Source organism: Syngnathoides biaculeatus, chromosome 5 (genome assembly GCF_019802595.1).
Source record: "Syngnathoides biaculeatus isolate LvHL_M chromosome 5, ASM1980259v1, whole genome shotgun sequence".
Lineage (NCBI taxonomy): Eukaryota > Metazoa > Chordata > Actinopteri > Syngnathiformes > Syngnathidae > Syngnathoides > Syngnathoides biaculeatus.
In genome coordinates, this window is record NC_084644.1 from 33,681,061 (window position 1) to 33,697,093 (window position 16,033).

General features: G+C 43.2%; 1 protein-coding gene across 9 annotated transcripts in view; it reads left to right on the forward strand.

Annotated features, from left to right (window-relative positions):
- Positions 1-16,033, forward strand: part of enpp2 (ectonucleotide pyrophosphatase/phosphodiesterase 2) — a 221,093-nt gene that overhangs the window by 81,983 nt on the left and 123,077 nt on the right. For 5 of the 9 annotated variants that reach the window (XM_061820089.1, XM_061820088.1, XM_061820094.1 and 2 more), the window contains 2 exons: positions 9,878-10,131; positions 10,389-10,514. In XM_061820089.1, coding sequence (XP_061676073.1) covers positions 9,878-10,131; positions 10,389-10,514 — 380 coding nt within the window. The remainder of the gene's footprint in view (positions 1-9,877; positions 10,132-10,388; positions 10,515-16,033) is intronic. The other 4 variants (XM_061820090.1, XM_061820092.1, XM_061820091.1 and 1 more) reach the window with 1 other exon arrangement.

Here is a 16,033-nt window from a genome sequence, read left to right on the forward strand (position 1 = left end):
GTTTGATGTATGTGTGAGGCATTTCCATACTGCATTTAGTAAATCAACTAACAATTTTGCATGTGTTACTTTGGTTGTGGATGAAATCATACCCCCTTTTTTTTCTTCCAGTGCTGCACAAAATATGCACTGTTGCAAATGCATATTGGCTGTCTACACCATGCATTTTCTTAGATGAGCCATCTACAAATAACACTTCTTAACTTTCTAAAGGCTGATCTCTCAGGCCACTTCTGCTTTTGGCTCATATTTCTGCTAACCTTTGACAATCATGTTTTGCACCATCCTCATGACTTGCTCATGATGTGGTAAAAATTGTTCCTGGGTTCAATGTCGCTTGTTTGTCTCAATACACAATGCAGGAACTGCATGTGGTTCTTTTGAAATCAGAGGATGGAACAAAACTATGGTTGAACTTGTTTCTACAGCAATGGATATCACAATAACTGCTCTTACACACTGGGGCGACTCTGAGTCTCTGTTGTTGCACTAAAACTCACTAAAATGACCTTTACAATCTAGTATCTGTATAAATGATTTGCTATAATCTGACACTAATTCCTTCTTTATCGCACAAAAAGCTTTTTCTGATTCGTCTATCCATTTTAACAATGATGTCATTTTGAGGTCTTCCTCATACATTAATTTGGTCAAAGACGCAGTTATTTTGCATAATTTGTTTTGGGTTTTGGTGCATTAAGTACAACTATTTTTCCATCATCTGCAATTGTTCTTCCTGCGCTAAGGTTGTGTCCTAAGTTCTTAACTTGTTGTTAACTTGTTCTTGCAAACCTTGTGTCCCTCTTTGCTAAATATTTCAACAATGTTATTTATAACTTTTGCAAGTTTCCTTGTGGGTGATGAAAGCAAAACACCATCTACATAAAGTAGAATTTGATTCCCACTTGATAGTTCAAATGTGGACATACTGGCAATTGTTGGCCTTTCACAGTACACTTAAGGTAACCTGGTAAATATATATTGTTGCCTCCAAATGCGAATGTAACTCAATCCACTCCTGTGAAAACTTTTGCATCTGGTCTTAATGAATTCAGCAATGTATATGTTTGTCTGGGACACTAGGTGCTCGCTGTGTTACAGCAGCATTTACTGCTCGTAGGTCTTGAACTGTTTTCCAACCTCCTGTTGGGGTACCTTCCTTTTTTTTTTCTACTGGAAAATTTGGCTTGTTGCAGGGAGGGTCTGGACATTCAATTATTACCCCTGCAGTAACTAATGACTCAATAACAGGCTTTATGCCATCTAATGCATCTGGTTATAATTGTTATTGTTTTATGCATGGTCTATATTCTCTTTTAGGTCTAATTTGTACAGGTTGCGCTCCCCTAATGAGTCCCATATTTGATAGTCCTATTGACCACATGCATTCTGGGACTTCTTTTAAAAATGTTTCCTCTTCCTCTGTTCAGAGGTAAGAGTCAATACCGCGACACCTTTGGTGAAGGTGACGGCCTGCACTAACCTGTACTTTTCAAATGGTCCTCATCTAGTTTCCAATCAGTTCCTGTTTGGTCTATTTTGACAAACCTCACAACCACTCCTAGTGTGTGTCATATGGTTTAAACAGTGACACATGCGGCAACATTAAGCCTCTGTCTTTCAAGGCCTTTGGGAGGCTGCTCCGTATGGCTGCCGCCCCAGATTATCTGTGTGTTTTTCTTTTTTTGGGAGTGTATTTGTTGAGTTTGTTTTAGTAATGAAAATCTGGGCCTGGAGTTTTTTTTTTTGTGACCACATTGTTAAATTAATAAAGTCTTCATTAATTTTATCCTGTTGTTCTGATAGGAAATGTTGCTCGTCTGTTTCTTCTTCTCTTTCAGATTTTTTTTCTGCATGATTAACATATTCCTCCAATGTGGCAGTCATCAGGCCAATGTAATGTTTTTTAACCCAGCTGTAATTTGTGTCTTTTAAACCTGCATGGAGAGCATGTCAACTGCTGTTGAAATGGCCTATTCTCCATCTTCCTACAGAAGACTGTAAATCTTGAATACAGTTGTCACTCTGTCTGTATTGCTCAAAAGGCACATTATCTTTGGTTTTTATCCTTCTATTTTAGTGTCATTTGCTCTATGTCTAAAACGCTGGATTGCTCTCCGAATTTTCAAATTTTCCACATCTTCTACACACTGACTCATGTCGGCTTTGTATGAAGTGTGATCTTCCACAGCTTTTTTTTAACATCACCCGTAGTCCAAGTCCGATACACTAAAATAGTCAGGTCTGTGCCATTTTGTGTGTCGGGGTTGGTTACTTGGATCCTTGGTTACAAGTCACCTTGACTTGATGTTAAGTTGGTCATTTGGTTAAGTTGGTTAAGTTGGTCCTCTGTGCGGGAGACAGTAGTCCTCCCAGTCTTTACGACCATTTCAAGTCAGTTCCGTCTGATCAAGTTATTATGTGTGGTGGTGTAAGTCATGGTATTGGGTGTGGTTGGTTTTCTCTATTCATTATTTTGTTCTTTCTTTTTTCCTCCCTCCTTCCTCTCTTGTAACTACCATTAGGTGTTGTCATACCCAACTTAAGTAAGGTCACCTTAATTTCTACAATCTATGTCATTCTTTTTTTTTTTTTTTTTTAGATAAGATGGCCAGTGGAATTGTATTTTGTTATCTATTTATGTAAATATTTTAGCTTATCTGAGCTTTGTGCTTCGACAAATTTCCAATCCTTGCAAGTTAAGGTGTCCCATTCCTTTTGTTGACAACCAAGTGCCCAAGGAAGTATACAATCAAATTTGCGAGTCAGAAAATTTACATTATTTACTGGTTTGAAACTATTCTGGTAGTGACTAGTATATAACGCTTACCTTCTTGTTTTAATCTTCTTTTTCTTTCAGCTTGTCCCATTAGGGGTCGCCACAGTGTCTCATCTTTTACCATTTAAGCTCATCTCGTGCATCTTACTCTTTAAAACCCACTGTCCTCATGTCCTCCCTCACATCATCCATCAACCTTTTCTTTGGTCTTCTTCTCGCTCTTTTGCCTGGCAGCTCCATCCTCAGCACTATTCTACCGATATACTCACGTTCTCGTCTATGAACATGTCCAAACCATCGAAGTCTGCTCTCTCTAACCTTGTCTCCAAAACATCCAACTTTGGGTGTCCCTCAAATGAGCTCATTTCTAATCCTATCCAACCTGTTCACACCAAGCGAGAACCTCAGCATCTTCATTTCTGCTCCCTCCAGTTCGGTTTCCTGTTGTTTCTTCGGAGCCCCTGTCTCTAATACGTACATCATGGCCGACCTCACCGCTGTTTTATAAACTTTGCCCTTCATCCTTGCGGGGACTCTGTCACATAGAACACCAGACACCTTCCGCCAACTGTTCCATCCCGCTTGGACCAGTGTCTTCACTTCCTTACCACACTCACCATTGCTCTGTATTGTTCAACCCAAGTATTTTGAGTCGTCCACCCTCGCTATATCGTCCCTGGAGCTTCACTCTTCTTCCTCCGCCCCTCTCATTCACGCACATATATTCTGTTTTACTTCGGCTAATCTTCATTCCTCTCCTTTCCAGTGTGTACCTCCATCTTTCTACTAGTTCATCCGCCTGCTCCCTGCTTTCACTGCAGATCACAATATCTGCAGACATCATGGTCCAAGAAGATTCCAGTCTAACTTCGTCTGTCAGCCTATCCATTACTACCGCAAAGAGGAAGGGGCTCAGTGCGGAACCCTGGACCAGTCCCACATCCATCTTAAATTCTTCTGACACACCTACGGTACATCTCACCGCTGTTCTACCTCACTCCTCCTCCTCTGCCCCTCACATTCATGCACATATATTCTGTTTTACTTCAGCTAATCTTTATTACTCTCCTTTCCAGTCTGTGCCTTGATTTTTCTAATTGTTCCCCGCCCTCTCTTCACTGCAGATCACAATATCATCTGCGGACATCATAGTCCAAGGGAATTCCAGTCTAACCTCAACTGTCAGCCTATCCATTACTACCGCAAACAGGAAGGCGCTCAGCACGGATCCCTGATGCAGTCCTACCTCCACCTTAAATTCTTCTGACACACCAATGGATCATCTCATCGCTGTTCTGCTACCCTCATACATGTCCTGTACTATTCTAACATTTCTCCGCCACAGCAGACTTGCGTATGCAGTATTACAACTTCTCTCTTGGTACTCTTTCTTGGGCTTTCTCTAGGTCTACAAAGATACAATGTAGCTTCTTCTGACCTTCTCTGTACTTTTCCATGAGCATCCTCAAGGCAAATAATGCATCTGTGGTACTCTTTCTAGGCATCAAACCATACTGTTGCTCGCAGATACTTACTTCTGTCCTGAGTCTAGCCTCCACTACTCTTTCCCATAACTTCATTGTGTGGCTCATCATCTTTATTCCTCTGTAGTTTCCACAGTTCTGAACATCGCCTTTGTTCTTAAAAATGGGGACAAGCACACTTTTCCTCCATTTTTCTGGCATCTACTTTCCCGCTTGTATTCTTTTGAATAAGTTGGTCAAAAGCTCCACAGCCACCTCACCAAATTGCTTCCATACATCCACGTCTTCCAACTGTCTTTTCATTTTTCATTCTGGTCTTTTTAATTTCTCCCTTACTAATCATTTCCACTTCCTGGTCATTCACCCTCGCCTCTTCTACTCTACCTTCTCTCCCATTTTCTTCATTTATTAACTTCTCAAAGTACTCTTTCCACATACTTAGCACACTACTGGCACCAGTCAACATATTTCCATCGCTATCCTTAATCACCTTTACTTGCTGCACATCCTTCTCATTTCTATCCCTCTGTCTGGCCAACCTGTAGAGATCCTTTTCTCCCTCTTTCGTATCCAACCTGGTGTACATGTTGTCATATGCCTCTTGTTCAGCCTTCGCCACTTCTACCTTTGCCCTCTGGCGAATCTCAATGTATTCCTCACCCCCCTCCTCAGTCCTCTCCGTGTCCCACTTTTTCGCTAATCTCTTTCCTTGGATGACTTCCTGTATTATGGAGTTCCACCACCAAGTCTCCTTCTCCCCTTTACTACCAGAAAACACCCCAAGTACTCTCCTGCTTGCCTCTCTGAATACTGGCAGTAGTATTGCGGTCTTCTGGGAGCTCTTCCTGACCATCTTGAGCCTGTCTCACCTCTTTTCGAAAGGCCACACAAAATTCTTCCTTTCTCAACTTCCACCACCTGATTCTCTACTCTACCTTTGTCTTCTTAATCTCCCTACCCGCTACCAGAGTCATCCTACACACCGCCTACACAACGAAGTCCCCAGTGGAAGCTGTCTCCAGCACCCCCATGTAAGACTCTGAAAGTGTGGGCATTCCGAATTCCTGTTTGGTACATCAGTACAAAAAACAGACGCCTTACCTCCACCCGAAGGAGGAAGTGAACCCCAATGTACAGGCATTGAGCTGGGGGAAAGACACACACTTCCTCAGTGCCTCTCACCATGGGCAACTAAAGAATGGCAGAGCCTCCGCACTCTCCCACAGGTGGTGAACCCATGGGAAAGGAAGCTCACGTTCAGGCTTTACCAAACCTTGGTACATTGGCGTAGACCACCAGGCAATCACATTTGAGCACCAACTCTACGCCTGGATCCAGAAGGGAACCCTAGTGACCTATGTCCAGGCAAGGGAAAATGTGTATTTACAAACATCATTGGTGTCTTTGGAGCTCTGCTTTTATGGCACTTCACCTCGGACCTGTTTGCCATGGGAGACCCTGCCAAAGGTTTAAAGCCCCAGAAAACTTAGCTCCTCACATAATACGGACCCACAAACACCTCCACCACGATAAGGTGATGACTCAAGAGTTTCAGCATTCGCACAATCATAATAATGATTAATTTTGGTATAGAATTTAATGTAGAATTGTGTCTATGGTTTAAGAATTCAGGAATAGTGCCTCTGGATTGCAGACTGTGGTGGTTGTGCCCCTTTTTTAAGAAGGCGGACCGGAGCGTGTGTTCCAACTACAGTGGGATCACACTCGTCATCCTCCCTGGTAAGGTCTATTCAGGGGTGCTGGAGAGTAGGGTCTGTTGGTAAGTTGAACCCCGGATACAGGAGGACCAATGCTGTTTTTGTCCTATCCATGAAAAAGTGGACCAGGTCTTCACCCTCGGCAGGATCCTCAAGGGTACATGGGGGTTTGCCCAACCAGTCTACATGTGTTTTGTGGACTTGGAGAAGGTGTTCTCCCTTGTCCCCCGGGGAGTCCTGCGGGGATTGGTACCCCCTGATATGGGCTGTTCAGTCCCCCTGTGTGCCTGGTGTCAGAGATTGGTTGGCGGCAATCACTGACTGAGCCAAGGCTGCCCTTTGTCACCGATTTTTTTCGTACCATTTCTTTCTAGGTGCAGCCAAGGCATAGAGGCTGTTCGGTTTGGTGGCCTCAGAATTGCTTCTCTGCTCTTTGCAGGTGATGTAGTTCTGCTGGCTTCATCGAGCCGTTATCTCCAAAGATTACTGGAGCAGTTTGCAGCCGAGTTTGAAGTGGGTGGGATGAGACTCAGCACCTACAAATCTGAGACGGTGGTCCTCAGTCGGAAAAGGGTGGCGTGCCCTCTCTGGGTCGGGGATGAGATCCTGCCCCAAGTGAAGGAGTTCAAGTATCTTGTGGTCTTGTTCACGAGTGAGGAAAGAATGTAGTGGGAAATTGACAGGCAGAACGGTGCAGGGTCTGCAGTGATGCAGGCTTTTTAAGTCAAAAGGTGAAGCTCTCAATTTACCGGTCGAGCTACATTCTTACCCTCACCGATGGTCACAAGCTGTGGGTCCTGACCGAAATAACAAGATCCCAGATACAAGGGATGGAAATGAGTTTCCTCCGTGCTCCTCATCCGCATTCAGAGGAGCCAGATGAAGTAGCTGGGGCATCTGATTTGGATGGCTCCTGGACGCCTCCCTGGTGAGGTGTTCCGGGCACATTCCACTGGAAAGAGACCCTGGGGACAACCCAGAACATGTTCGAGAGCTTATGTCTCTTGTCTAACCTGGGAACACCTCGGGATCCCTCCGGAAGAGCTGGATGAAGAGGCTTGGGAAAGAGAAGTCTGGGTATCCCTGCTAAAGCTGCTGCGTCCACGACCTGACCAGGAGAAGATGGATGGATGGATGGATGGATATAGCTAATGGAAATTGTATCTCCTCGGGTGGCTGGTTTTGGGGCGCTTCGGTGGGGCTGCTGGACCACTCTGGCACTCTTGGAATGAGTGATGTCCTCTTACGGGTGCTCAATGCGTCGAACATGTGCCAAAAAAAAAACAAATTTCAGCCAAGGTTCCCTCTAAACTGTGCACGTGCGCAATGGTGCGGCTGCAGTCTCTTCGCAGATTTTCCAAGTTGTGTGCAAAAAAAAAAATCCAATGCAAATTGAAAGTATTCAGTATAGCTATTCAGTTTGTCGCATTTTGCAATGTGATTCAATGAGTGAGGGCTGACTGGTTGTTACATCCAATGGCACAATTCACATACGTACTCTAAAAAATGAAAAGAGGAAGCCACTGGTTTCTTTAGGGAGCACATGGAATTTGATCCAGGATGACAGCACAGACAATACAGTTCACAAAAAGCTAATTCTCTAATTGTTATAAAATAGTCTTATGGTCTTGCAAGCTTCTTGGAGAACCTTTCACTTCCAACCAATTTCTATCACTGTTTACAATTTACAAATCCACTCTTCCCACATTCCAATTACAGAGCTGAGTACACTATCCTTGTCCTGCACTCTTACACAGCTGTCCCTGGCCTTTCCTACCCAACAGTACCCTTTTCTTCCATCACAAGGTGAAGCACGACTTTCCCATCAAAAACTCGAATCCATTTTGACACTGTAGTAGCGAGTGTCCTGTCTTTTTTTCATTTTTCCATCATCTTCTTTTCCCATTATTCCCCTTTGTAACCTTGTTTTGTCCTCCTAAGTATTCATCATTACATCATAATTCCAAAGAACCACAGTGGCAGTCTCAAAAAACAAAAACGTTTTGGACATAAAAAGTACAGAGATTATCCATTGTGGTTGACGAACAGCCGAACAGGTCATGTCAGTGGAAAAAATAAAATAAAAGAGAGCTGTTTTGCTGGTCACCATCACCTTGTCATCATGAAAATAAGGAGTCATCAACAAAATCATTTCATTCTCATCTTTGACAAAATCATCTTTGGCATTACCTGATTTTCCCAAGATAAGAGATGCAACATTTTCTGGTCTGTTAAATCCAGTTTGCATTTACAGTGAGGAAAGTATTTGAACACCCTGCTATATTGCAAGTTCTTACACTTAGAAATCATTGAGGGGTCTGAAATTTTAATCGTAGGTGCATGTCCACTGTGAGATAATCTAAAACAAAAAATCCAGAAATCACAATGAATGTTTTTTTAATTATTTGTGTGATACAGCTGCAAATAAGTACTTGACCACGAGAGAAAACCAATGTTAATATTTGGTACAGTAACCTTTGTTTGCAATTCCAGAGGTCAAACGTTACCTGTAGTTGCCAGATTTGCACACACTGCCGGAGGGATTTTGGCCCAGTCCTCCACACAGATCTTCTCTAGATCAGACAGGTCTCTGGGCTCCCTCCAAAGAGTTCCTCTTGAGTTTAGGTCTGGAGACTGGCTAGGCCTCGCCAGAACCTTGATATGCTTACGGAGCTACTCCTTGGTTTTCCTGGCTGTATGCTTCGGGTCATTGTTATTGTTGAAAGACCTAGCCACGACCCATCTTCAATGCTATGACTGATAGAAAGTGGTTGTTCCCCAAAACCTCACAATACATGGCCACAGTCATCCTCTCCTCAATACAGTGCAGTCGTCCTGTCCCATGGGCAGAATAACACCCCCAAAGCATGAGGATACCACCCCCATGCTTCACAGTAGGGATGGTATTGTTGGGATGGAACTCATCATTTGTCTTCCTCCAAACACCGTTAGTGGAATTATGACCATAAAGTTCAATTTTGGTCTCATCTGACCACAAAACTTTCTCCCATGACTCCTCTGTATCATCCAAACGGTCATTGCCAAACTTAAGACGGGCCTTGACATGTGCTGGTTCAAGCAGGGGAACCTCCCGTGCCATGCATAATTTCAAACCATGACGTCTTAGTGTATTACCAACAGTCACCTTGGAAATTGTGGTCCCAGCTCTTTTTAGGTCATTGACCAAGTCCTGTCGTGTAGTCCTGAGCTGATTCCTCACCTTTTTAAGGATCATTGAGACACCACAAGGTGCTATCTTGCATGAGGCTCCACTCCGATTGAGATAGACTGTCATGTTTCGCTTGTTCCATTTTCTAATGATTGTTCTAACAGTGGACCTTTTTTCACCAATCTGCTTGGCAATTTCTCCGTAGCCCTTTCCAGCCGTGTGGCGTTGTACAATTTGGTCTCTGGTGTCTTTGGACGGCTCTTTGGTCTTTGCCATGTTATAAGTTTGAGTCTTACTGATTGTATGGTGTGGACAGGTGTCTTTATGTAGTGAACGACCTCATACAGGTGCATCTGATTCAGGATAATACATGGAGTGGAGGTGGACTTTTAAAGGCAGACTAACAGGTCTTTGAGGGTCAGAATTCTAGCTGATGGACAGGTGTTCAAATACTTATTTGCAGCTGTATCACACAAATTGTTAAAATATTTATGGATTTTTCTTTTCAGATTAACTCTCACAGTGGACATGGACCTACGATGAAAATGTCAGACCCCTCCATGATTTGTAAGTGGGAGAACTTTCAATATAGCAGGGTGTTCAAATACTCATTTATTCCACTGTATATACTTCCACTCATTTCTGATTTTAGGGCAGTTTTCCTTTCCCTTTCCCCATTTCTCATATTAACATTTGACTTTATATTGTCTCTTTCATCCTCTTATAGACCCTATGTTTACGCTGTGCACTTTGAGCAGCTCGACATATTTGGACATAAAATGGGACCCATGAGCATTGAAGTGAGTATCTTGTTGGCAGTTTTAAACTCAATAAATGTATTTGAGGATCATAACTCTCTTTGTGTGTTCCAGTTGAATAATCCTCTTAGATTGATTGATAGGATCATTGGTCAACTCATGGATGGACTTAAGCAGATGAAATTGCACCGATGTGTCAACATCATCATAGTTGGGGATCATGGTATTAGTACATTACACTTCAAGCACGAACAATTAATTAATGGGGTTCTTATTATTCTTCTTAAATTATTATATATATTATATACTCTATTATAGTACATTATTCTTAAAATAGTAGACAATAACATGCACATTACATTCCAGGTTAACTGGGGAATAGTACCCTGATTCAAATGGACCCAGAAATATTTGTAAAGGTGTTTTAAAAAAATTATGTTCCATCAAGTTCAAACCCCAACTCCTCTTTTCCATTTACAGGTATGGAAGAGGCTCATTGTGATCAAACAGAATTCCTCAGTAATTACTTGACAAATGCTGATGATGTCATTCTTATTCCTGGATCCTTTGGCAGAATACGCCCTAGATTCCCGACCAACCCAAAATGTAAGAGATGAAGAGTCATATGAAGTTGTTTTGAGGTCATTGATGGTGTGGTGGTACACACACCTGACTTTGGTACAGGCATTGTGGGATCAATTCCTTCTCAGTGATGGTGTTGATCCAGTGAAGAAAATAAGTATTTGAACACCCTGCTTTGCAATATAGCAATACAATGTTTGCTTTTTTTTTTTAAACGATTTTTATGTGTGGTAAAGCTGCAAATAAGTATTTGAACACCTGACCATCAGGTAGAATTCTGACCCTCTATGACCTGTTAGTCCGCCTTTAAAAGTCCACCTCCCCTCCGTGTATTTTCCTGAATCAGAGGCACTTGTGTGAGGTCGTTAGCTGCATAAAGAGACAAATGCCCCCACACCCACATACAATCAGTAAGACTTAAACTTGTAACATGGCCAAGACCAAAGAGCTGTACAAAGACACCAGAGACAAAATTGTACAACTCCACATGGCTGGAAAGGGCGACAGAGAAATTGCCAAGCAGCTTGGTGAAAAAAGGTCCACTGTTGGAGCAATCATTAGAAAATGGAAGAAGCTAAACATGACGGTCAATCTCCATCGGAGTGTAGCCTCATGCAAGATATCACCTTGTGGGTTCTCAATGATCCTTAGAAAGGTGAGAAATCAGCCCAGTACTGCACGACAGTATTTGGTTAATGACCTGAATAGAGCTAGCACCACCGTTTCCAAGGTGACTGTTGGTAATACACTAAGACGTCATGGTTTGAAATCATGCATGGCACAGAAGGTCCCCTGCTTAAACTAGCACATGTCAAGGCCCGTCTTAAGTTTGCCAATGACCATTTGGATGATACAGAGGAGTCTTGGGAGAAAGTTTTGTGGTCAGATGAGACCAAAATGGAACTTTTTGGTCATAATTCCACTAACGGTGTTTGGAGGAAGACAAATGATGAGTTCCATCCCAACAACACCATCCTTTGAGCCATGAGTTTCGAGGTGAAAATGTCCAAAAGGTCATCAACTGTATCAGCATTCACAGTTTGTGGAACAGCTACAGTCCCCATAAAATTAGTGGAAGTACTCTCATTTCCTGTATACACCTCTACTTAATAGGCAGAAGCTTTCTGAACCTTTGGAAGAATCTCTGATTTAAAAAAAAATCCACAAAAATGGTCAGAAATAGCCATACCCTTCATGTCAATCGATAGAATTTCAATATCCTTAGAGATGAACAAGTCCAAGATGTGACTTTGAGTTTGAGTTGGGCTCTTGAGTTGGGGTCTATTTGATCAAGATGGCAGAGTTATTTGGATGTTTTGCCCATGTGATTGTCAACATGAATTTTAAAGTCTTCCATTAAGACAAAGCAGTTATCGTTGTTGATGTAGCCAGGCAATCGCATTGTTCAGTTGACTTCTAGTTCCAGGAAGGTAGCCACTTCCTTCGGGCGTATCCACAGGTCCATTACGGTCTGTGTAGTGGGAGCTGCTGTGCAGTTGAAGATGTGCTGCGTGTCGTGAGGGCTCTGTCTGCATTTCGGGCAGAGGTTGACGATAGGATTGTTGACATGAGCCATATAGTCTTTGAGCATGCGACTGCGTCCGAGTTGCGATTGTTTGGATCTTGTAGCCCGAGGAAGATCGATTTCGGTTTTGTCCACCTCAGGGGTAGGGTAGCCACCAAGGATGACTTCCGGTTTGTAGTCGGCCACCGCGTCTTAGTGGCAGTTATCGTCAGCACATATAACTGACAACACACAGATATTCGAAGGAACTAAAATCACCTTGTATAATTTCTTTACAGTGAATAATGACTTAAAAATAACAGCAATACCACCACTTTTTGTCCTTGTTTGCTACTTTTTTTTAAAAAAAAAATTGCTGGTGTTGCCTCATTTAAAATGGTATTACAGCTACTTTCTGTTTCCAAGGTTTCACTCAAGACCAAAAAATCCTGATCATAGGTTGTAATGATGTAATTAATCAACACTGATTTGTTACCCAGTGACCTGATATGAAAAAGAGGGAGTCTCACAGAGAAAACTGGAGATAATTGGAGGCAAATTCCAGGGAGAACTGCTGGAGGGGCCTTTATTGTTTCCACAGTCCACATCTGTCCTCGTTGTTGAGCTAAGTGACTGACTGTTAGCACACTTCTGCTCACTATTTTGAGACATCGGTAGATTGGTTTTATTCCCTGACTGTGCATTAATATCTATACGCACTTCAAGATGTTGGATTTTTGTTTCCAGGGTTGACATCCTTTGCAGTAGTTCGTGATCATCCTCAATGGGAAAGGGAGGCATCTTGACGGCTGGTCTTTTTGCTCACACCAGGCTTGTGATAATTAGCAGGCTCTGCTCCCGTAATAATGAAAATATTGGAATATGGAAACAAATGATTATCCACAAAAAAAGAAAAGTACAGTCACGTGGTTTTAAAAATATTTACAAATCAGAATCAGCTTTAACGGCCAAGTATGTAGCAACACAGAAGGAATTTGTCTCTTGGCAGTCGGTGCCGCCCTGGTCCGAAATTCAGAACAAAGAAACAAAATAACAAAAACAAAGAACAAGAGACATTCAATTAATGGTAACTATTCCTATCAAAGATTTGCAAGATGCAGTTTTCTTCATTTTGACCAGTTAAGAGTGCATCATTGCCCCAACTTATGTTAAGATTATACAGAGTCCCTTTATGTTATCCGATGTTCAGAACTGTGGAAACTATAGAGGAATAAAGACGATAAGCCACACAATGAAGTGATGGGAAAGAGTAGGGGAGGCTAGACTTGGGACAGCAGTAAGTATCTGTGAGCAACAGTATGGTTTCATGCCGAGAAAGAATACCACAGATGCATTATTCACCTTTAGGATGCTGGTGGAAAGTACAGAGAAGGTCAGAACGACCTTCATTGTGTCTCTGTAGACCTCGAAAAAGCCTATGACAGAGTACCAAGAGAGAAACTGTGGTACTGCATGCGTAAGTCTGGTGTGGATTGAGAAATATGTTAAAATAGTACAGGACATGTACGAGGGCAGTAGAACACCTGTTAGATGTGCCGTAGGTGTGTCAGAAGAATTTAAGGTGGAAGTGGGACTGCATCAGCGATCCACTCTGACCCGTTCTTGTTTGTGGCAGTAATGGATAGGCTGACAGATGAGGTTAGACTGGAATCCACTTGGACCATGATGTTCGCAGATGATATTGTGATCTGCAGTGAAAGCAGGGAGCAGGCGGAGGAACAATTAGAAAGATGGAGGCACACACTGGAAAGGAGAGGAATGAAGATTAGCTGAAGTAAAACCGAATATATGTGCATGAATGTGAGGGGCAGAGGAGGCGGAGTGAGGCTCCAGGGAGAAGAGATAGCAAGGGTTGATGACTTCAAATACTTGGGGTCAACAATGCAGAGCAGTACTTATTACAATTTTATAGACAAATGGTAATACGTATAGTCGCGGAGGAGAGTGTGGGGGTGTGTGTGAATTGTTTTGTTCTTGCTAGTGGGGGCGTAACAGAAAATAACTGAGAAGCAATGTATTAAATGCAGAGCTGATGTCCACGAAAAGGATCCTCACACATGTTCCCTCGCTGTCGAGATGGTCAAGTATGAAATGCAGACACATGTTGATGGCATCATCCCCAGACCAGTTTGCTTGATAGGCAAATTGCAGTGGATCCAGCTGGGGACATGTGACGCTCTTAACGTGGTCCAGTAGAAGGTGTTCGAAGGACTTCATGACCACAGATGTCAAGGCAACAGGCCTGTAGTCATTCAGACCTGAGACTGCTCCGTTTTCGGGATCGTTATGATGGTGGAGTGTTTGAAGGAGGTTGGTACTTCACATAGTTTTAGAGACCTGTTGAAGGTCTTTGTGAGGACAGGAGCAAGTTGATCTGCACAGACTTTGAGGCAGGGTGGGGACACAAGCTCTGCGCCCAGCGTTTTATTGATCTTTTGTTGTTTGAATATCTATCTAATGTCCCTTTCATGGATGTTAAATGGTGGAATGTACGGTGGTGCAGCTTGGTGGGTGTGTTAAAGCGTCCTTTTCAAATCTGCAGTAAAAGCTTTTCAGGTCGTCAGCTAGCCTGCAGTTTCTTAAATCAGCTAGTTTCTAGTGCGATTGTGGACCTATCCCCAGTATGATATGCAACCTCTTTAGCCTGGCAGAGTTGCCAAAGTCTGGCTGAAAACTACGACTTGTTGTTATTTAAGGCATAAAAAGTTTTTGTTGGGTGTACGGACCTCCTCACAGAAACTGACATCTGCGGTCATGATATCCATGAATTCATCAGGCCTGGTCGCAGAATTTTCAAAGACACTCCAGTCTGTGCAGTCAAATCAGCTTTGAAGTTCTAATTTTGCCTCATTGTTCCATTTTTTAACTGATTTTACCGAAGGCTTCGCACACTAAAGTGCTTGCCTGTATGTAGGTATTAAGTAGAGTCAGCAGTGATCACAGGAGCAAAGGGGACCACGGGGATTTGTGCACATCTAGCTGTGTTAAAATCTCCTAGGATAATAAGCGGTGAATCTGGGTGTTTTTTTTCTCAATCTCGTGTACCTCATTGGCAAGCGTGAGCAGTCCTGCATTCATGCTAGCTTGGGGTGGAATGTAAACACCTACGAGAATGAAAGACCCAAATTCATGCAGCTAGTAAAACGGCTTACAGTTCAAGAACAACGGCTCCAAAAGTGTTCTGCAGTGTGTGCTGAGATGTGGAATGTCGGTGCATCATTTCTCATTGTGCCGGGCTCTTCTATCACTTGGGTTGACATCACCGAGGTGGTTAAAAAGCTTCTTGCTGGCAGGGCCCTAGTGGTGAATGAGATTTCCCCGGAATTCTTCAAGACTCTGGATGTTATGGAGCTCTCCTGGTTGACACCGTTCTGCAACATCACGTGGGCATCGGGGGCCGTACATCTGGATTAGCAAAATGGGTGGTGCTCCCCCTTTTTAAGAAGGGGGACCGGAGGGTGTGTTACTACTATAGGAGGATCACACTCCTCACCCTCCCTGGTAAGGTCTATTCAGGGGTGCTGGAGAGGAGGGTCCATCAACAAGTCAAAACTTGGATTCCGGAGGAGCAATTTGTTTTTCATCCTTGCTGTGGAACACTGGACCAGCTCTCCACCCTTGAGAATCCTCTCAAGGGTGCATGGGAGTTCGCCCAACCAGTCTACATATCTTTTGTGGACTTGGAAAAGGCGTGTCCCTTGGGGAGTCCTGTGGTAGGTTCTTCAGGAGTATGGGGTACCGAGCCCCATGATACAGGTTGTGTGGTCCCTGTACGACCCAGGCTAGGTGCAGAGGGGGTCTGGTTTGGTGGCTTCAGGATCGCATCCCTGCACTTTGCAGAAGATTTGGTTCTTATGTTTTCATCAAGCCATGATCTCCAATGCTCACTGGAGTGGCTCACAGCCGACTGTGAAGTGGCTGGGATTAGACTCAGCACCTCCAAATCAGAGACCATGGTCCTCAGTTGGATTCGGGTTGAGATCCTGCTCCAAATGGAGGAGTTCAAGTATCTTGAGCT